The sequence below is a fragment of the Chionomys nivalis genome, chromosome 23 (genome assembly GCF_950005125.1).
Source record: "Chionomys nivalis chromosome 23, mChiNiv1.1, whole genome shotgun sequence".
Taxonomy (NCBI): domain Eukaryota; kingdom Metazoa; phylum Chordata; class Mammalia; order Rodentia; family Cricetidae; genus Chionomys; species Chionomys nivalis.
In genome coordinates this window covers 43,993,628-44,015,658 of record NC_080108.1, presented here as the reverse complement: position 1 = coordinate 44,015,658, position 22,031 = coordinate 43,993,628, and the positions used below count along the sequence as shown (strand labels likewise).

At 42.4% G+C, this 22,031-nt stretch overlaps 2 protein-coding genes and 1 long non-coding RNA gene across 3 annotated transcripts in view; all 3 read left to right on the top strand.

The window, feature by feature from the left end:
* LOC130865053 (E3 ubiquitin-protein ligase HERC2-like) overlaps positions 1–2,597 on the top strand; it is an 18,437-nt gene extending 15,840 nt beyond the window's left edge. The window contains exons 12-16 of the mRNA XM_057755913.1: positions 60–191; positions 466–608; positions 817–1,083; positions 1,176–1,312; positions 2,512–2,597. Coding sequence (XP_057611896.1) covers positions 60–191; positions 466–608; positions 817–1,029 — 488 coding nt within the window. The 3' untranslated portion in view covers positions 1,030–1,083; positions 1,176–1,312; positions 2,512–2,597. The remainder of the gene's footprint in view (positions 1–59; positions 192–465; positions 609–816; positions 1,084–1,175; positions 1,313–2,511) is intronic.
* A 246-nt stretch (positions 2,598–2,843) lies between these two features.
* LOC130865062 (uncharacterized) lies at positions 2,844–6,941 on the top strand. The gene is made up of 4 exons (XR_009056064.1): positions 2,844–3,011; positions 3,108–3,233; positions 5,832–6,022; positions 6,843–6,941. It is a non-coding gene; the product is annotated as an uncharacterized LOC130865062 (long non-coding RNA).
* Positions 6,942–10,168: 3,227 nt separating this feature from the next.
* Positions 10,169–19,512, top strand: LOC130865155 (E3 ubiquitin-protein ligase HERC2-like). Its single transcript, XM_057756030.1, has 10 exons — positions 10,169–10,264; positions 11,538–11,713; positions 12,914–13,025; positions 16,044–16,125; positions 16,223–16,366; positions 17,700–17,790; positions 18,060–18,237; positions 18,421–18,502; positions 18,590–18,761; positions 19,379–19,512. Exons 1-10 carry the CDS (start codon positions 10,169–10,171, stop codon positions 19,485–19,487), a joined length of 1,242 nt encoding a protein of 413 aa, XP_057612013.1. The 3' UTR covers positions 19,488–19,512.
* The last annotated feature ends 2,519 nt before the right edge of the window (positions 19,513–22,031 follow it).

Below are 22,031 nucleotides of genomic sequence, written 5' to 3'. Positions count from 1 at the left end.
GGCACGCATGGTGAACATGAGCTGGATATCTGGTTCTGACTGGTTCTTTTGTTCCATAGGACAAGTAGACTTGGACCTGCTACGCAGCCAGCAGCTGAAGCTGTACATCCTGAAAGCAGGGCGGGCGCTGCTTTCCCACCAAGACAAACTAAGACAGTATCTACTGTCTCAGCCCGGGACTCTACATGCAGGTATCTTCTTAACAGGGAGTTTTACGTAGATGTGACAGAAAGATACTCTAGTGGAAACATGTACAAGGAGCATGAATTAGCAGTTGATAAAAGGAGAGCGCATGCCTGGTGTGTGGGCTGGCTGCGCTGCAGATGCAGTTGTCAGCTATGAGACCTGTGTGTCTGAGGACTGATGCCTGGCTGTGTACAGTGCAGGCAGGCCAGCACACTACCTTCAGTAGAGGTGGGTTGGCTGTTGAGAAGTAGGATATACAGATTTTGTTTTCAAATTCAGATGATGGAGCAGCTGCATCCCCTGACCTCGGGGACATGTCACCTGAAGGGCCACAGCCTCCGATGATCCTCCTGCAGCAGTTATTGTCCTCAGCCACCCAGCCATCTCCTGTGAAAGCCATATTTGATAAACAGGAACTTGAGGTACACTTGTCTAACCTTGATAGCTTTAACTCAGTATGGTTAACTGTGAATGACTGACTGACTAGCTCTAACTGAAGCAGTCCCCTTCCCTAACGTGCTTTATTAATTCATTTTGAGATGCATTCGTAAATCTGTACTCTGCAGTGCAGCTCATGGAAGATGCTCAGATGGTCGAGGGCCCTTCTCCTAACCTTCCTTGTTTGCCTAGGCTGCTGCCTTGGCCCTCTGTCCGTGCTTGGCTGTGGAATCCACACCCCCTTCCAGTGCAGGCTGTGAAGACTGCAGCTCCAGTGAGGCCACCACCCCAGTCTCTGTACAGCACATCCATCTTGCCAGGGCGAAAAAGCGCAGGCAGTCGCCAGCGCCTGCTCTGCCTATTGTGTGCAGCTCATGGAAATGGGATTTCCTAGGAAGAATATAGAGTTTGCTCTGAAGTCGCTCTCCGGCACATCTGGGAATGCATCTGGTTTGCCTGGTATAATTTTTTCCTGTATATGCTTGCATGTTTTTTGGGTTTGAAGTACAGTGCTATTGGTCTTGAAGGTAGCTGAGTGTTTTTGCTCTTAGGTGTGGAAGCCTTGGTTGGGTGGCTACTAGACCACTCTGATGTCCAGGTTACAGAGTTCTCGGATGCGGACACAGTATCTGACGAGTATTCAGACGAGGAGGTGGTGGAAGATGTGGACGATACCCCATACCCTGTGGTCAGTGGTTCCACGTATCCTACCAGTCTTACACGATGATTCTGTGTTACTTTTCTCCATCCCTCAAAAGAGCCAGTGCATGCCCTGTGGCTAGTTGTGCAAGCTTTACCCACAGCTCTGCTATGTAGAGAACAAAGTTGTCTTTTGCCGCTGAGATAATGATTGGTTTTCCTCTATTAAATTCCTCTTAGTTTTAGAAGCCAATGAGAACAATTGAGTGCTGTTGGGTAGAAGACACTGGACAGCCGTGTCTGTTGTGGTCACAGTTACTCTGCAGACTGAAAGAAGGAGGATTGATTGAGCTGAGAGTTCAAAGCTGTTCCTGGCAGTATCATTAGACATTGTCTGGCTAAAATACAAATAAATATGCTGAACCCTCCATAGTAAGAGGATCATGAGTTCAAGGATGGTTTTAGACTAGCCTTGGAAGTATACCAATACTCTGTTTTTAAAAGTCAAAAATACGTGCCATAGTGCTGCATGCTTGTAATACTACTTTGGAAACTGAGGCAGAAGGATCAGGAGTCAGAAACTAGCCTGGGATGCATACTGACAGCCCGTGTAAAGACAACCATTTAAATACGCAATCATATTTTGTGTGATATAGTGATTTTTTTATTTGAAACAATTGTTTTATAAAATTCATTTTTAAAAGCTCTGGAAAGTTTTGTTTATTGCAAACTGTTAAGATTCATTTTGCCTAGAATTATGGCTAAGAGGTTAAAAGCACTTGTTGCTTTTACAGAAGACCTGTGTTCAATTCTCAGCACCCACATGATGGCCTACAACCATCTGTAACTTCATCTGTCCTCTGTGATGCCAGGCATGCTTGTAGTGTACATACATCTATGCAGCCAAAACACTAGTATAATATATTTAAAATTTTTTACAAAACTTTATTTTACATACTGTGCTATTGCTGATAAGGTAGGAAGATTTTTATAATGAAAGTACAGTATTGTCTACTGCATTTGTTTATATTATGGATTTCAGTACTTTTGTTTGTTTTTGTTTTTGTCAATAGGGTCTCATTGTGTAACTAACTGGCCTGGAATTTACTATGTAGGCCAGAATGACCTCAAATTTCTAGAGATCCATCTGTCTCTGCCTCCTGAGATTAAAGGTGTGTGCCACCATGCCCAGCTGACAGTCTTTCTTATGTGTCTTTTTCAATTTGTTTATGTGTTTATGTCACTTAGGCTGCTGGTGCTGTTGTGACTGAGAGCCAGACTTACAAGAAGCGTGCTGACTTCCTGAGTAACGATGACTACGCTGTGTATGTGAGGGAGAACGTTCAGGTGGGCCTTGTTCGTCTTTCATCTGCTTGAGCACCGCCCATATGCTGGCGCACAGGCCAGCCTGATGGAGGCAGCTCCTCAACGTTCTGTCTTCTTTGGTGACTCTAATTTGTGTCAAGTTGACAAACTAACCAGCGCAATATTTTTAGCTTATTTCTGGGTCCTAAATAAAATCTTTACATTGTATCTTCTGTCTAGGTGTACTTTACTGCACTTTGCATTTCAATTTCAGGTGGGAATGATGGTTCGATGCTGTCGAGCATATGAAGAAGTGTGTGAAGGTGATGTGGGCAAAGTCATCAAGCTGGACAGAGATGGATTGCATGACCTCAATGTGCAGTGTGATTGGCAGCAGAAAGGGGGTACTTAGTGGGTTAGCTATATTCACGTTGAACTCATAGGTGAGCACACTCCTTTTTAACACATTTTATTTCTTAGAGACACGGTTCCCAGAAAGTTAGCACTAATCATAGTGTGTTTGCCAATGAACTCCTTAGGTTATCCCCCACCGAGTTCTTCTTCTCACATCAAGATTGGTGATAAAGTATGGGTCAAAGCTTCCGTAACCACACCAAAATACAAGTGGGGATCCGTTACTCATCAAAGTGTGGGGCTCGTGAAAGGTAACAGCCAACAGAATGCTTTGTTACAGACTATAGTTTCCCTTATTACTGTGTGCATTAACATTTCTTTTTACCATGCTATAAAAGTTTGATTAATATGTCTGAGAAATACAGTAAAGGCCAGGAATAAACAGACATAAAAATAGCCAGGTTAAACAGATGAGTGCCACCATTACTTTATGTTTCAGCACTTGGATTCTGGAATATTGTTGCTTTCCCAGGGCTTGGCCATCGTTAGAACTTCCCAGGTCACGCAAGAACAAATGACTTCTTTTATATTTTAATTTTTATTATAAGTATTTTTCTTTACTTAAAGGATTATTTAGTCAGGCGGTGGTGGCGCACGCCTTTAATCCCAGCACTTGGGAGGCAGAGGCAGGCAGATCTCTGTGAGTTCGAGGCCAACCTGGTCAACAAGAACAGGTTCCAAAGCTACAGAGAAACCCTATCAGTTTTTTTTTGTTGTTGTTTTGTTTTGTTTTTTTTTTTTTGAGACAGGGTTTCTCTGTAGCTTTGGAGCCTGTCCTGGAACTAGCTCTTGTAGACCAGGCTGGCTTTGAACTCATAGAAATCCACCTTCCTCTGCCTCCCAAGTGTTGGGATTAAAGACATACACCACCACTGCCCAGCTGCTTAAAAGATTCTTGTGTATCAAAACAAAAATATGTTTAAAAAAGCATTTATGGCTGCTAAATCAGTGTTTTGACAGAAGATTGTTCTTAAAGGATGGAAAGTTTTAGCATTGTTAATGTGGTTTATTTCCTAATATATGAAGGGACTAAGTTCAGTTTTTGACCTTTATAATTAAAAACTCGTTAGTATGGAGATTATAAGCACAAATAGAAGATACGAGCATCTGTACCTTCTCATCGGTGCAGCCACAGAGAACTCACTCTTGCTCTGCTGGAGCTGGCTGATGACTAAGTGCCGTCTCATTGCTAAGGAGCGTTCTTTAAGGAATGGGAATGCCTACAGCACTTACCACAGAGCTGCAGTGTTGAGCTTAGGTTTATGTTGACTGTAAAGTTGTCTCAGGTAGTTTCTGTCCTGTGCTAGCTGTCTCTACTATGTATTTCCAAAACCATCTGTCCATCCAAACAGACATTAGCATTTAACTCCCTCATCTTGTCTTTCCTATTCCTGCTGCCTTAGCTAGGCTTCCTGTGGCTGTGATAAAACACCATGATCAAAGAAGTTTAGGGAAGAAAGGGTTTATTTAATTTTGCAGTTTACAGATTTATAAACTGAGCAGGAACCTGAAGGCAGAAACTAAATCAGAGGCCATAGAAGAGTGCTGTCTGTTTGCTTGCTCCCATCCCAAGACACAAACAGATGCTTGCCCACCCATGTTAATGGCTGCATCATTCACAATAGCCAACATGGAAAACAAATCTTAAATGGCCATGAATAAATACACAGATAAAAACACTTGATATACATATTCAGTGGAAAGTTGTGACTATCAACTGTGTAAGACACATTCTGATGAAACATTACAGCACAGAAGAACCCTGAAGACAGTGGGGTAAACTGAGCCTTTAATCAGCAGGGTTGGTTTGTCAGATGTTAGTGATCAATTCCTATTTGAGCTCACTTTTATCAACTGTCATTGACATAGGTGTATGTTGAGCTGTAATCTAGTGAACAGAGGACAGAGACACCTCCCAAATGTGACGTCACTTCATAGTTCACTCTTGTCTGTACTTCCTGCTGGGATTTCAAATGCAGCTCGGCTCCTGGAGCTGCTCACAACCCTCTTGGGCCTTTCTGATAGCAATAAAGGGAGCTGTCAGATCCAGGCCGCGTCTCCTCTGCACACTTCCATTTATCCCTAGCCTTCTTTAGTTGCTGGCCTTAATTCTTTTCTATTTCATTATTTCGGTACTTTCAAACAGAGGTTTGTTTACTTTTTTTTCTTTTGTCTTATTCTTTTTTTTTTTTTTTTTTTTTTTGGTTTTTCGAGACAGGGTTTCTCTGTGGTTTTGGAGCCTGTCCTGGAACTAGCTCTTGTAGACCAGGCTGGTCTCGAACTCACAGAGATCCGCCTGCCTCTGCCTCCCAAGTGCTGGGATTAAAGGCGCTTTTGTCTTATTCTTTTAGTTGGGAAAGGCTAACTGAATTTCAGAATTCACCATTAATGGATGTGTAAATACAAAGTTGATCTTTAGCGCTGCATTTATAAAAGTATTATTATTATTCTTATTTTTGTAGTCAAGAGACTGATTCTGGGGCATCCTGTATACCACACACACATTCTCCCACTGAACTACTCTCTCAGATCCTAAAAGTCATTCTAATAATATTTTTTTGTGAACTGACACAGGTTGTTTGGAAATACATTGCCCTGTTATTATCTGAGAAGATTTATGTGGAATGAATTACAGCATTATACAGACCTCATTTCTCAAATTGATACAAAGTAATATTGGATAGCTTTTTGAAAGCCATTTTTGGTATTAACTAACGGCTCTTTTTAAATTTAAAGATATTTGAAACTAGCATAGTTAGAAGCACTTTGCTGTGTAGTCCTCTGGTTTCTCAGACATGGGGGCTCTGTCCAGTCCCATAGTGTCTGTCCTCTGTCTGACCATGCAATAGGGCAGTCTGCAGTCTTCTGTGGCCGTTCCGGAAAGCAGCTGAAGCTCTGTCACAGCAGTCAGCCTGGAATGCTGCTAGACAGCTGGTCGCGGATGGTGAAGAGTCTGAATGTGTCGTCCTCTGTGAACCAGGCCTCTCGTCTCATTGATGGCAGTGAGCCCTGTTGGCAATCATCTGGATCCCAAGGGAAGGTAATGTTTGTGGGATGTGTCAGGAAACACTCTGATTTAGAAGGTGGATTTTAGACCTTTGCATTGAACTGAGAACTTTTAGCTTTGCAAATACCCTCTCAGCGCTCATTTTAAATTTCAGGTCATTAAATAATTTTAAACATACAGACTAGTATATTGTGTATTATTGTTAGATTTTTAAACACTGTGAATACAGATTTTATTAAGTGACCAGTTGAGTAACCAATTATTTTATATATTTTCATATGTAAAATGTTAATTCCTATTATACTCCAGGTTACAAGTTTTTCTGGCATACAAATGAGTTTTGGGGATTTCACTAACACTGTTTGTACCTTGTGTGCCAGCAGGGCAGATGTGATGGGAAGGGAAACGTTTTCTGTGACCCAGTCTAGATCCTGGTCAGAAGTCTGTAAATGTACCATTTATGTGACTTGGAGTGAGACTGCTCAAATCAGCAAGTGGTGGGAAGGGATGTTCTTTCTTCCAGAGTAGGGGTGAATCGTCACACTATATTTTACATTTAAAACTCAGGTTCAGGCTTCAGTGATATTGTTTTATATTACTTTGTTTATTGGTGTGTGTGTGCGTGCGTGTGTGTGTGTGTGTGTGTGTGTGTACGCACGTGGAGGTCAGAGCTCGTGGTTTTCTACCATGTAGGTTCCTTGGGGTTGAACGCAGATCATCAGGCTTAGCAGCAAGAGCCTTTGTCTTCCGAGCCATCATGCTAGCGCCTAGTGAAGACTCTTTAGCAGCTAAATATAACTTAAATTTCGATAACTGAGCATCTATTTTTTTTTTCTTCCCCCTTTAAAAAAAGCATTGGATTCGTTTGGAGATTTTCCCAGATGTTCTTGTTCATAGATTAAAAATGATAGTAGATCCTGCAGACAGTAGCTACATGCCATCCCTGGTCGTGGTGTCAGATAATTGAATTCGTTTCCTCTAAAAGAAGCCTCTCCTAACGTTTAATAAAGATTGCTTGTTTGATTTCTTTACCTTTCTTTCCCCCCAGGTGGAAGTTCCTTATAACCTAATTGAACTAAAGACTATTAATATCAACCAAACTGACACCACCGTGCCCCCTGCTGAATGACTGTGCCGAGGTGAGTTGAGTTGTAGTGACCTGTTTCTTTCTGTGTGATTGTGTGTAGCCCATGGATGGCAGCTATGTGTTCGCACTTAGATGAGTTTTTTTCTTCTTAAATGATTTACGTTCCTTAATACCTTATTTTATACAATTACCTCTGGGAAAGAAACAAAACCAACTTCACTTTTCCCTATTTTTGGTAATAAGCATATGTTCATATTCCTAGTGCTCTCTAAAAAAAGCTTTGATTGGAGTTTTTCTCTCTCCCTCCCTCCCTCCCTCCCTCCCTCCTTTCTTTTCTCTCTCTCTCTCTCTCTCTCTCTCTCTCTCTCTCTCTCTTTTTCTTCTTTTTGGTTTTGGATTGGTTTTGGTTTTTCTAGACAGGGTTCTCTGTATAGCCCTGGTTGTCCTAAAACTGGATCTGTAGACCAGGCTGACCTCAAACATACAGAGATCTACCTGCCTGCCTCTGCCTCCAGAGTGCTGGATTTAAATGCATGTGTGACCACCGTCCCTGGCTGAAGTTGCTCTTTACATCCATACATATTTGTCAACACCTAATATCTTTTCCTTAAGGTAGATTTTCTGACAATATTTGTGATATTGAAATTGCTTCTTTGTTGATGTGCCTTTGCTTCAACTGCTGAACCTGTGAAGTAATAATAAAATATCTTGCAGAAAGAATCTGGGTTTGTTGTGTCTCTTGAAAAGTCCGTCTGACAGATTTTCTGTACACATGTAGGATGGTTGTGCCCTCTGCACATGGTCTCTTTGCTGTGCAGAGACTTCAGCTGGCTGTGCCCTCTGCACATGGTCTCTTTGCTGTGTGAGACTTTAGCTTCTAGTCATTCTGCTTCTTAGCTCTGGGGCTCTTAGCTCTACTGTTGGTGTTCTGTGTAGAAAGTTCTCATGTATAGCTATACCAAGTGTTTTCTGTGCATTTCCCTTTAGCCATTTCAGTGTTTCCAGTTGCTCTCCTGTTCACTTTAAGTTGCGTGTAGGGTGAGAGATAAAGATCTCATTCTTCTACAGGTGGGCATATAGCTGTGTCAATCCTCTGTTTACTAAGTTTTTTTTTTCGGTGTTTGTTTTTGACATCATTTCTTGAAAAATAGCGGTGTGCATTTATTTCTGAGTTCTCCATTCTGTTCTGTTTGTCAGTGTGTTTGTTTTTGTACCAGGACCATGTGGCTTTTGTCACTGTAGCGTTCAGTAGAATAATTTGAGGTTGTATATTATGATGCATCTGGCAGTGTTCTTTCTGCATAGAATTACTTTGACTACCCAGTTTGTTTTTATATTTCCATATGAGTTTAAGATTTATTTCTACTTCAGTTAATACATCATTGCAGTTTTGAAAAAGCTTATATTGAACCTGTTAATTATTCTTGGTGACAGAGCTGTCTTTATGACATTAGCTCTGCCAAGACAGGAGCCTGGGCGTGTTTTAGTCACCTAGTGTTGTCTTCAGCGTTTGTATACTTACCTTCTGCTGAGAGTTCATTCCTAGATTCTCTCCCTCTTTTAAGAAAATATGGTATACAGGATTTTTTCTTTTGAGTTCCTTTCTTAGCAAGTTTACTATTGTTGTATAAATAAAAGCTATTACTATTTGTGTTATCATTTTGTATACTGCATTTACCAGGTCTTCTAGTTTCCTATTAGACTCACTGTGTCTTAAGTATAGAGTCTTGCCATCTGCACACTAATATTTCAAGTTTTTAATCCCTTATTATTTCTATCTTGTTGCTATAGCTGAGATGATGAACATCATATTTTATAAGAATGGAGGAAGCAGGTTCTCTTGTCTTGTTCCAATTGTAGAGGAGATGTCAGTTTTCCCCATTTAGTACGGTGTTGACTCTAAGTTTGCCGTATCTAATAGCCAATATTACTATATTGGGGTCTGTTCCATTTATTCCTAATTTCTTCAGGGACTTTTATCTTTAGTTCAACTCTGTAAATTGCCTTCTCTGTATTTATTGAGATGACGATGTGGTTTCTGTTTTTAAGTCTATTAATATGTTATATTATGTTGATTGATTTGCATATATTGAACCAACCTTTCATCTCTGGAAGGAAACCACTTTGATCAAGGCATATAATCTTATTAATGTGATTTCGACTTTAGTTTACAAAGGCGTTTTTATATCTGTTGATAAATAAATTAATCATGGTTCCTTTGGTTTGATATCAAGGTGATAGTGATTTAGTAAGATAAAATTGATACTATACCTTCCCCTTTTGTTTTGTGAAATGTTCATAAATGCTGATGGGTGTCAGATTTCCTTTACATATTTGCTATTATTCATCAGTAAACTCATCCAGTTCTGGGCTTTTCATTGTGAAGGGTTACTTATGTACTGCTTCCACTCTTTTAAAGTTATGAATTTGTTTATATTGTTAACATCCTGTAGATTTAATTCCTGTAGGTCATATGCACTTAGAAATTTTATCTCTTGATTTTCAAACTTGGAACACACATTTTCAAAGTATTCTCTAATGATCTTGTGGGCTTCATTGGTGCCTGTTTTAGTAATTTCTTTTTCAGGTTATCCCATGGGTGATGGAACATTGTACACTTGTTGTAGGAGCTTGAAATTTTCCTTCCCCATTTCTTCAGTGAGTCACTGTTCATTTAAAATGTATTGTTTAGTCTTAAAGTATTTGTGTGTTTTCTAAGGGTCACTGTGGGGTGGGTTTTTCCCATCGCATTCAGGGATTATTTCTGCTCTCTGTCTGCCTGTAACATCAATTTTTAGAGAATGGCAGGATACCTGTTAAATCCACTTTCTCAGTATTTTATAGAATTTGGAGCCCAAAATTCTGGGTATTAAATACTTACCTATAAATTTTTACTTAAAAAAATTAAATAATTGTGTCCTCTTGAATTGTTCTCTTTATTAGCATATAGTGGCCCTCTGTGCTTTATCACACCTATCCTATCATCTATCTATCTATCTATCTATCTATCTATCTATCTATCTATCCATCGTGTGTGTGGGTTTGGGTTTGGGTTGATAGATTTCTCACTTTTATTTCATATGAATTCAGCCATGTGGGTTGTCTTCACTTGGGTTTATATTCAGGGGGAAACTGGCTGCAGTAACATTTCTGATGTTTGGACAGTAGTACTAGTATTAGCTGCAGGAGTGAGTTCTCTGTCCCTTACTTGTCCCTATAAGATTTGGAGACAGGGACACTAGCCTCCTGGTTGGGAAGAATGTTGCAAACTCACAGGGATTAAGAGTATCAGTATTTTAAGTAGTCAGTGAAGGAACTGTGGAGAAAAATAGAGTAAGAAGGAAAGTATGTGGGTTAGAGGTTTAAAAAAAGCAGTAGAAAACAATGTATATTAGATTTAGAGAAATGAGACATGGATCTAAGAGCCTTTTCCAACATGATATAAACCACAGCATATTAATCGACTACTTAAGGTACAAAAGTATGAATATGGAAGAATTAAATTCTTAAAATGAAAAAAGATGTATGTGTATAAAATAGGTTGCTAAAATCAAAAGATTACTGATAAAAAGCCATACTGGATAAAAGAGAAGAGGTACTGTGTTCTCAGGAGTGCTTCTGGACCCTGGGAGGGGAGAGTCTGTCCCTGTGTTGTGTGCATCAGGGTCTACCACCAACTCCATGGAGCCCCTGTACCTCCTCCTTGCTGTGACCTGGCAGGGGCTGTCACAGATCTTAGCTTTGTACACGCGCCTGTGCTTCTGCCCCTCTACACCGTCTAGCTTGGCATTTGGTGCTTCTGGCCAGATGCTGTACCATGCTCCGGGTTTTACAGCTCCTTCCCTGAGTCTGATTCACTTGTGTGTGATCCACAATCCCTACTCTTCTTTTCCGGTCAGGCACAGACTTGGCTCAGTCTCTGGCATTCTTTACACTTCTCCACTGCCTGGCTGTGAGATTACCTGTTACTTCTCCAGGCAGTGGTAGGGAAGGAGGATTTTAAGTATTGGAAGCGTTCAGTTTCAGGTTCTTCCACCTCTTTCTAGGGTGTAATTTCCCGAGGTCTAGTTAGCTTGATGTTCTGACTCCAGTTTGAATTTCCAGCAGCTCACACTTGTCTGTCCTGGCAGCTCTCATGCTTTCCCTGGGAGCTAGGAGTCCCTTCAGGGCACTTGCTGGCAAGATTCAGCCCTGACCATGCTCCTTGGTGTGGTCAGATGAACTAACTGGCTTCTTTGGGGGCAGGAAATGAAATCCCACTCTGTCTTCTTCCTGTTTTCTGTAGTTCTTTATGTTATTTCTCCATTTTATTCTTTGGTTTCTCCTTTTATCTTGGCCTTCTTCTACCCAGACTGGTGAAATCACAGATGTATTTTGTAACCTACAATCTTCCCAGAATGTCAATGTCAGTGTCTGTCTTCTGAGTCTGAGGTGTCTGTAACTTGTCATTTTCTCATCCAGTATCACAGGTACATTGAGATCGCAATAAAGCAGTGCAGGAGCTCAGGGATTGATTGCAAAATTCACGGTCTCATCCTGCTGGGACGCATCCGGGCTGAGGAGGAGGATTTGGCAGCGGTTCCTTTTCTGGCTTCAGATAACGAGGAGGAGGAGGATGACAAAGGCAGCACTGGGAGGTGAGAGCTTCTTCCTCTGGGACTGGCTGCCTTCTGTCCCATTCCCAGATTGTGAATCGTGCCTACTAGGATGCTTAGTCGAGTTGTCAAAAATAATATCTTGCAAGAAAATAAAACATAAAAAATGCACATTAAAAAAAAAAAAGACCATTAGAGAGAAGATTGGGGAAAAAAAGCTTACTTTTGTTTTTAATCTGAAACGTTCTGGTCCTGTTTTGGTTTAAATCCCTGTAGCTTCCTTTTGTTTTCTGTGCTAGATCATGATTTTCGGTAGACACGGTACGGCACATTCTATTGCTAGCTATTTTACTGTTAACTTAAATGTTTTAGCTTTTCTTTATTATGGTAAAATACACTAAGCCTGATTTTCCACTTCTGCAGTTTTAAGCTTACAACTGGGTGGCATTAAGAACATGGACGTTGTTACACTGCTGACTCTGGGCTGTCTCGAGGCTCTTGTGTATAATTCCTGTGCAATCCTAGGACTTCTTCTTACCTGGCTCTGTAGGTGGGGATGCCTGCTGCTGTGCTGTCATTCTGTACATGTGTGTGCAGCAGCTTCTGTGGGTCCATCCTGCGGTGGACGGTGACACTGGACAGACTCCCCTGCATCAGCGTGGTGTTGGAGCCGGGAAGAAAGGGGTTGTGTAGGACTGCAGCGGAACATCGCCCCGACAGGAAAGCTCAGTGCTATGAGACAGGCTGTGTCGGGGGACGAAGATTCTTCCATTGTGTGTTGTTCCATGTCGTGTGTGACAAGGACTACTTTAGGCTTCCTTTGGAGTCCTGACAGAAACATTGTGCTGATCGCTTTCCTCACAGTTGAGCTTTTGCAGATGGGTTAGTGCGTGTGGGGTTGTTCAGACAAACGTGCAAAACACATTTCAGTGTCTCCAACACTGCTCCTGCCGTGCTGGCTTCCTAGTAGGGCCAGAGCCTTCCATAGGCGGTGGACACAACTCAGGTGACCAAACGCATTTTGCTGTAAGTGACTTTCAGTGATGTAAGGAGACAGAGAGCAGCTCCTTCTGTACTGCTGCTCAACACATGCTCTTGTCATCAGTGCCACAGCTCTGGAGCACTTGCCTGTATACAGACTGGTGGTTTCATGTGCTAAAGCAAGTCTTTGAGAAGGACTCCTTACTTGGAGGAGCTCTTTATGTTTTAAATGCTTTGTTTCTACCTTTGTTTCCTGTCTAGTCTCATTAGAAAGAAGACTGCCGGGTTGGAGTCAACGGCTACAATAAGAACCAAAGTGTTTGTGTGGGGCCTGAATGACAAGGACCAGCTGGGTGGGCTCAAAGGCTCTAAGGTACCTACCCCGTTCCCTGTGCCTGACGGCAGTGCTTGCGGCTTCTGCCTGAGGCTCAGCAAGGCAGGCTCTTTAACCCTCTTTCTAGATGTGGGTTCTGAGTTCAGACTGTGAGCTGCTTCTCTCCTTTATATACAGTTGTATGGAAAGAATGCTTTGTGAGCACAGAGAAATGGAACAGTAGATCTGTGCACACTTGTCATTGTGGAGTGGCTGTGGGTAGAGACCCCCTCCCCCCTCCACTCATTGACACACTCATTTTTTTTAAAACGGTTATTTATTATGTATACAGTATTCTTAGTATTCTGCATGTATGCCTCCAGGCCAGAAGAGGGCACCAGATCTCACTACAGATGGTTGTGAGCCACCATGTGGTTGCTGGGAATTGAACTCAGGACCTTTGGAAGAGCAAGCAGCGCTCTTAACCACTGACTGAGTCATCTCTCCAGCCCTCACTCATTCATTTTTGTATCCTGATCATGGTTTCCCCTTCTTCCCCCTTTTACCTATTCATTCATTCATTCATTCATTCATTCACTTATCATTCATTCATTCATTCATTCACTTATCATTCATTCATTCATTTTTACATCCTGATCATGGTTTCCCCTCACTCCTCTCCACCCAGTCCTTCCTTTCACTGTTGATTAATCCTGAGACTACTGGGCAGTGGTGCTACACGCCTTTAATTCCAGCACTCAGGAGGTGGAGGCAGGTGAATCTCCGTGAGTTCCAGACCAGCCTGGTCTACAGAGCGAGTTCCAGGACAGGCTCCAAAGGTTTTCTGTGTCTTGAAAAACCAAACATTTGCTTCTATGCTTATACTTGATTTCACAAATAATTGAGTTAAAGGCTAATTTTTGAAGTGCTTACTCACAAAAAAGGTGACATTTTCCAAATAAAAAAATAGAGTAACTCTAACAAACAATGCATCTGAATTAGGACTGAATTAATTGTACATTGTATCTTGTTTGATGAGGTCCAAAAAACCCAACTTACTCTAATTTTTAGTATTGGGGGACAACTTCACCTGATGAGATCTGTTCTTTTTAGTCTCTGTGGTGACAACATCAGTCATGTGCCTCTGTCACCGGTATTACTAGGAAGCAGAGACTGCTGGAACTCACTTACTTGAACTAATTTATATTGTTATTTAGGCAGCCTTAAATGACATTTATGTCCTGAGGTCACAGATCCCCATTTTGCAGTGGTTAGGTATAGGTATATTGATGGTTAGGTATAGGTCAGGTATAGGTATATTGATGGTTAGGTATAGGTCAGGTATAGGTATATTGATGGTTAGGTATAGGTCAGGTATAGGTATATTGATGGTTAGGTATAGGTCAGGTATAGGTCTTATCTGGACCAGAGCCTTTTTTACCTCACACTTCCAGGTTATAGTCCAGTCCATTCATAATGCAAAACAAATCACCATATAATAATACAGGGTTTCTTAGGCAGGATTTTTAATTTTAACCACATCTATCACAGTGAAAAGCAGAAACATGTAATTTCCTTCCTTCCTTCTTTCCTTTCTTCCTTCCTTCCTTCCTTCCTTTGAAGGAAACAGGGCTCACTATATATCCCTGGGTGGCCTGGCACTAAGCCTGCAGTCTGGGCTGCCCTATACTCACAGAGATCCTCATCTGCCTCTGCTTACCAGACTTTGAGATAAAGGATGTGCCACACCATGCCCAGTTAGCACAGTTTCTTATGTATGTGAGTTACAGTCAGAGTGAGCAAGGCTGTGACAGAACACCTCAAAGAAGCACTCCCATGAAGACAGGTGTGCTTCGGTCCACATTTCGAGAGGAACACAATCTGTCATGGTGGCAGCAGCTTACTTACTGCATCTGAGCAGATCAGGAAACAGAAGACTACAAGCAGTCTGTGGTGCTGTAACCCTCCAGGCCAACCCCCAAGTATCTCATTTCTTCCACCTAACTCCCCCTTGTTGTAGAGTCTCCAGTTCTCCAGAATAGACCACGACTGGAGAGTAAATGTTCAAACACATGAACTGGTGGGGCATGTTGTCCTCAGGTCACGGCATGCTTATTTCTTCTTAGACCTTTCAGTACAAAAATGTTCACAGGTACCAAGGTAGACAGGTTTAGAGTTGTGACTTCTCTTGTCCTCATTTCAGACTCCAAGTGTTGTCCACAACTGGCTGCTCTTTGTATGTTTTCATGCATATGGCAGTTCCTTAGGCACCATATGCTTTCATTAGTCCCAAACTCATTGCTTGGGCTAGGTTGGCTGACCAGCAAACTCCAAAGGATCTAGCTACCTTTCTTTCCCAACAATGAGTAAGCACAGGACAGCTGCCTTTCTTCTCCAGCATTGAGAGTATAAGCACTGAACAGCACCACAACTGGAGGTTTCTCTCCTGCCTGCCAGTTCGAGGCTTAATATTAATTATAAAAGTTCGACCAATGGCTTAGGCTTTTACTAGCTAGCTCTTACATTTATATTAACCATTTCCATTGATCTGTGTATCTCCACGTGCCCCATGGCTTACTGGTAATGCTCTGGCATCTTACTCCTCCAGCAGCTCCTGACATTGCCCAGACTCCGCCTTCCCGCCTATTCAATTTGGCTTTCCCGTCTCTCTGTATTCTTCCCTGCCATAGGCCAAAGCAGCTTTATTCATCCACCAATAAAGGCAACATATATTCGCAGCATACAGAAGGACATTCCGCATCACACCACACTTGGTTCTTTTATTGAACTCTGGATTGGACTCAAATCCTCATCCTTGCATGGCGAACCCTAGACTGAGTCTTCTCCCCAGCCCCTGATCTAATTGTGTTTCTGTACTGCAGACACACTATCAGTAAATCTAATTGTATTCTTTCATCTCTAAAACACTTTAGTTTGTACTTCTAAGAGCTAAGGACTCTTGTGGTTAAGGTAATCACAGACTGACAGCAATTCTGTATATCATCTGTTAAGATCACTTAGGGGTGAAAAAGTATAAACATTCTCTTTTTCTTCCTTTGCTTTAAAAAATCCTTCCAGATCAAGGTTCCTTCATTCTCTGAGACTCTGTCCGCTCTGAATGTGGTTCAGGTGGCTGGTGGATCTAAGAGTTTGTTTGCAGGTATGATGATTTTAGTATTGGTAAATTATGTTGAACACACATTAAACAGTGTGGCCTTTATTTTGTGAGAGCTGAGACTTCTGACTGCTCCTTGCAGTGACTGTGGAAGGGAAGGTGTACTCCTGTGGAGAAGCCACAAACGGCCGGCTGGGGCTGGCTATGTCCAGCGGGACGGTCCCTATTCCTCGGCAGATCACAGCCCTCAGCAGCTACGTGGTCAAAAAGGTAGCGGTCCACTCAGGTACGAGCCCAGCACCAGTGCACAGGGGCCTGATGTGCCTCTTGCTTTGGAAGTGTTTCAAGCCCTTCAGGAACTCTCTGAAGTATCCTTGTGTTCTTTTTTAAGTTTTAGTTAACTAGTCTGAAGAAAGAGGTAGATGATGTGACTCAGTCTAAGATTAGTTATTAGTACTTAATAAAGCTTTTTGGAAGCCATCATTGTTGGCATTTCAGGTGTGTGTTGTGCCTCTCAGAGGATTTGTGCTCAGTCCTGGAGCGCTTGTGTCTGTCAGACCCTGCACTTTTTAGCTATGAAACTGTAAAGTTCTGTCACTTAAATAGGGTATCTTACTATGAAAACTCAGTGGCTCCCATGAGATTCCCCAGAGCACCAATGAATTCTCAGTGTGAGAAAAGTGGTTTTCAAGCAAGTTCACTGCTGCCCCTCAGCTTCCGCTTTGGCATTACTGAAATGTTCTGAACACCGTGCCAGGTCCTGAGGGATGGAGCCGACTCTGGATACTAAACTCAATTCACACTTGTACTGGTTAGGATTCCGGAGGACCTATGTGCGAAACAAGGACTTACTCTTCTCCTCTGTTAAGCTCCTGGTAGGGTCTGAGCCCATCTGTAAGGCATCTGCCTGTGAAGAGCACTGGCCCTTCTGGCCTGTTGCTGTGGGAAGGTGGCTGTAATACTCTAGCCTGTGCAGCCCTTCTCTAGAGCTGGACTTGTTGTTGCCCCTGATAGTATATGGAGTTGTCTGTTGCTGAGTCCCTGCTGCCGGGAGCCCCGTCTGCTCTGCCTTGGAGCTCAGTGGTTTGTAGATCCTTCCCTGACTATGCAGCCAGAGCTCACGCCTGTAACGTGAGGCAGAGCGCTGGGCTGGGAGAGTGTCGGGGAACAGCGTAGCTGATGTGCTTTCAGAAGAGCGGGTACAGTGTCTTAGCTGCCGCAGTGGGGCTTGTTCAGATAGTCCGCTGCCGGGACATGTGGTGGAGCTCTTGTCAAGGTGTTTGACAGTCTGCTTAATGATGTTGTCCTGTCTTCACTCCTTATCTTAGTTTGGACTTTTTATATATTTAAAGTAATGGACTTTACATGAACAGTCATTATTATTTTGCTTCTTTTCAGGTTAAATATTTTTAACAATTTTTAGTTTACTTAAAGGTCATTTATTTTACATATATGTCACCCAGAAAGCTTTCTGTGATAACTGTGGTGATGGTTCTGTTATTCATTTAGCTAACACATACACATCGAGCACATGCCTCCATATGCCAGGCAGAGTAGGTAGCACACGGTGAACTCTTTAGAAATTACGTGTTGACAACCTTCCCCTGTGTATGTTGCAGGTGGCCTGCACGCTACAGCCTTAACAGTGGATGGGAAAGTGTTCTCGCGGGGTGAAGGTGATGATGGGAAACTTGGACACTTCAGTAGAATGTAAGACTCTTCCTCAATCTTGCTCATTCCTAAGAAACTGTTAGCTAGTAATAATAGGGTATTTTCACAGTTGTTTACAGAAAATTATTGATAGAAGTTATTTATTGATATAAATATTATTATTAAAAACCGTAGATGGATACACTGTAGTTTGATCCACTCTCTTTTTTAAGGTTTGACAATTAGGGTGACGTATATTTTTTGTTGATCAAAGATGGGCCGTCTCTGAAAAACAGCTTGGTAAAAAGTGTACTTTACTCTTGCCCTAGGAACTGTGACAAGCCAAGGCTGATCGAGGCCCCGAAAACCAAGCGCATCAGGGACATAGCCTGGGGCAGTTCTCACAGTGCAGCCCTGACGTCCAGCGGGGAGCTGTACACCTGGGGCCTGGGCGAGTATGGCCGCTTGGGACACGGTGATAATACCACACAGCTGAAGCCCAAAATGGTGATTATACACATTTTCATTGCTTATAAAAGCTTTTTCACTTTGTTTTTTCAAGTGAAGATAAGCCTCAAGTCTGGGTTTTTAAAGACACGAACAATATACTGACTTTCAGTCTGTGGAAAAATTCCCATTGCTTTCCCAGTTCCCGGGCTTCATTCTGTTTTTGCGTTCGTAATCGAGTAGGTGAAAGTCCTTCTTGGTCACAGAGTAATCCAGGTTGCGTGTGGAAGCCGAGATGCACAGACACTGGCTCTCACTGATGAAGGTAGGAGCTGGTTGAGATGCTGAGTGTCCTCTGGGTAGGGATGTAAATACTAAGAATTTACCTGAGGTGTTTGATTTTTAAACCCAGGTTTGGTGTTTTCCTGGGGTGATGGTGATTTTGGAAAATTGGGCCGAGGGGGAAGTGAAGGCTGTAACATTCCCCAGAACATCGAGAGACTAAATGGCCAGGGTGTGTGCCAGATTGAGTGCGGAGCTCAGTTTTCCTTGGCACTCACCAAGTCAGGAGTGGTGTGGACATGGTATGTAAGCTTCCTCAGTGTCATTGCCAAAGGCAGACTGTTTGGAGAGCCCTGGCTTTGCCCTGTGCCCAGCCTCGGCTGCTAGTAAAACTGTTACTTTCTTACTCATTTGGCATCTTTTTGTGAAAAAAAAAATCTATGTTGAATTGAGATTACTGATAAAATTATGAAAAAGGAAGATCTTACAGTTCATTTTGTAAAGAAATCTATAGACAGTTTTACCCAGTTTGTGTGAGGTTTATATAGCTTTAAAAAAATTGTGAATTACATTATACTGGAAGCTACATGAAATAAGACAACGAAACAGACTTCTAACTTCCTTATGTCATATCAGGCAATTATCAAGTTGAAAAGACATTCCAGATAGCGCTTGGGAGGGGGGTTGGCGGTGTGCTCTATTCCGTCTCTTTATAATCCATAGTAACTGAGTTCTTATGTGACACATGACAGCACGAGAGGTCTTCCCCGCCAAGTTAGTCTGCGCTAATTTGGATGTGGTATATATTCTGTGTGATGTTATCACTCCACTCTAGAAGGTGTGCGGTCGTGAAAGTTTTCCTGTAGCATTGCCAGACTGTAACCATGTAGTGATCCCGGAACTGCTGCTTTGTCCCCAGGGGGAAAGGGGACTACTCCAGACTGGGCCACGGCTCAGATGTGCACGTGCGGAAGCCACAAGTGGTGGAGGGACTGAGAGGGAAGAAGATCGTGCATGTGGCGGTCTGAGCCCTGCACTGCCTGGCGGTCACAGACTCGGGACAGGTGAGGCTCAGTGACCTGTGGTAAGGGCTCTAGGAGTGCTCGGCGGGTTTAGTGCTTGTCTTGTCCACACTGGAGGACGCGCTAACACCCAGCCTTCGGAAGTCTGGAGCCGGAGAATAGCTAGTTGCAGGCCAGCCTACGTTACATAGTGAGTTCTGGTGGGCCAGCCTGGGTCACATTTTCAGCATGCCACACCAAGAAAATAAAACAACAAATATCCCTTAGACTCCTGAAATGCTTAGGTGAGTTTAATATTAGGTTAGTGCAAAAATAATCACGGTTTTTGTGTTGAAATTTGCCATTTGATACTGAAATATATTCTAAATAAGTTTATTATGTTTATTATACATAATTCTTACTTTTTTATAATGATTTTATCTGTGGGTGTTTATGTCTGTCTGTCTGTCTGTGTGCACACATGTATAAGTCAGACGGCAGCTTTCCAGAGTTGGTTCTCTCACCATGTGAGGGTTGGAGATTGAGCTCAGGTTGTCAGTCTTGTCCACAAGGACTTAATGCTGAGCCTCTCAACGATCCCTATCATACATCATTTTACCTCTCTCTCTCTCTCTCTCTCTCTCTCTCTCTCTCTCTCTCTCCATACACATATACATATATGTATATGTGTGTATATATATATGATGACTTATACTTGTCATTTATTTTATACTATTGAAATGATACTAGACAAAACCAAGTTTTAGTGATTTTCTTACTTGTTTCCATTTGCAAAAATGTGTCTTTTGGCTGTAATGGTTTCCATTTTGATTAATAAATACTTGTTTTGAACCTGTTTACAGTAATTTAAAATTCATGCTTCAAAACTGTAATCTGTTTTGCGCCAACCTAATATTGGAGAGCTGTTAAGGTGGAGCAGAGTTCATCTTGTTTACTGGTGTATTGCTTAAGTGTTAGCACAGGTTGGGGGGGGGGTCTTGGCAAACCATCCTTTACATTGTGAAGTCCATGCTAGAATATAAAAATTATTGAAAATACTCCCACCCCTAAGGTATTAGCAGCTTTTACTTTGGGGGGGGGGGGAACCTGATGTTTGATAGAAGCTATACCTATATAAGAGAGGCTGAGGCTGTACATAGATGATAGAGGCTATACCTACATAATAGAGACTGTACTTATGATAGAGGCAATAGCTACATAAGAGAGGCTGTACTTACATGTTTGAGGCTACACCTACGTAATAGAGGCTGTACATATATGATAGAGACTGTAGCTACATGATAAAGACTGTGCTTACATAATAGAGACTATACCTACATAATAGAGACTGTACTTATATGATAGAGGCTATAGATACATAATAGATGCTATGCTTATATGATAGGCTACACCTACATAAGAGAGACTGTAGTTGTGTGATAGAGGCTGTACCTACATAATAGAGACTGTACTTACACAATAGAGGCTATAGCTACATAATAGAGGCTGTACTTACATGATATAGGCTATACCTATGCAACATAGGCTGTATTTACATGATAGAGGCTATATCTACGTCAGAGAGGCTGGACTTACATGATAGAGGCTACACATACTTTACTTTGGAAATACAGGATTTCGTAGATATTATTGATTTTGTTGTTTTAAGAAGAGTATGCCATGACTAGCCCATGGAGCCATATTTTAAATTTGGTTTATGAAAACAAAATTAACATTGTTTTTTTTTTCCATTTTTTTTTATTCTTTTTTAATTAAAATTTCCACTGCTCCCCGTTTCCCATTTCCCTCCCCTCCTCCCACACATTGCCCCCTCCCCCCACTCCCCTCCCCCATCCCCACTCCTCTTCTCCTCCCCCCAGTCCATTCCCCCTCCCTCTCGATACTGAAGAGCAGTCCAAATTCCCTGCCCTACAGGAAGACCAAGGTCCTCCCACTTCCATCCAGGCCCAGGAAGGTGAGCATCCAAACAGGCTAAGCTCCCACAAAGCCAGTTCATGTATTAGGATCGAAACCTAGTGCCATTGTCCTTGGCTTCTCATCAGCCTTCATTGTCCGCCATGTTCAGAGAGTCCAGTTTCAACCCATGCTTATTCAGTCCCAGTCCAGCTGGCCTTGAAGAGCTCCCAATAGATCAGTTCCACTGTCACAGTGGGTGGGTGCACGCCTCGTGGTCCTGATTTCCTTGCTCATGTTCTCCCTCCTTCTGCTCCTCATTTGGACCTTAAGAGCTCAGACCGTTGCTCCAATTTGGGTCTCTGTCTCTCTCTCGATCTATCGCCAGTTGAAAGTTCCTGTGCCATTCTCCTTGGCCTCTCGTCAGCTCTCATTGTCCGCCACATTCCGAGAGTCCGGTTTTATCCCATGTTTTTTCAGTAGCAGTCCAGCTGACCTTGGTGAGCTCCCAATAGATCGGCCCCACTGTCTCAGTGGTTGGGTGCACCCCTCATGGTCCTGACTTCCTTGTTCATGTTCTCTCTCCTTCTGCTCCTCATTATAACCTTGGGAGCTCAGTCCGGTGCTCCAGTGTGGGTCTCTGTCTCTATCTCCATC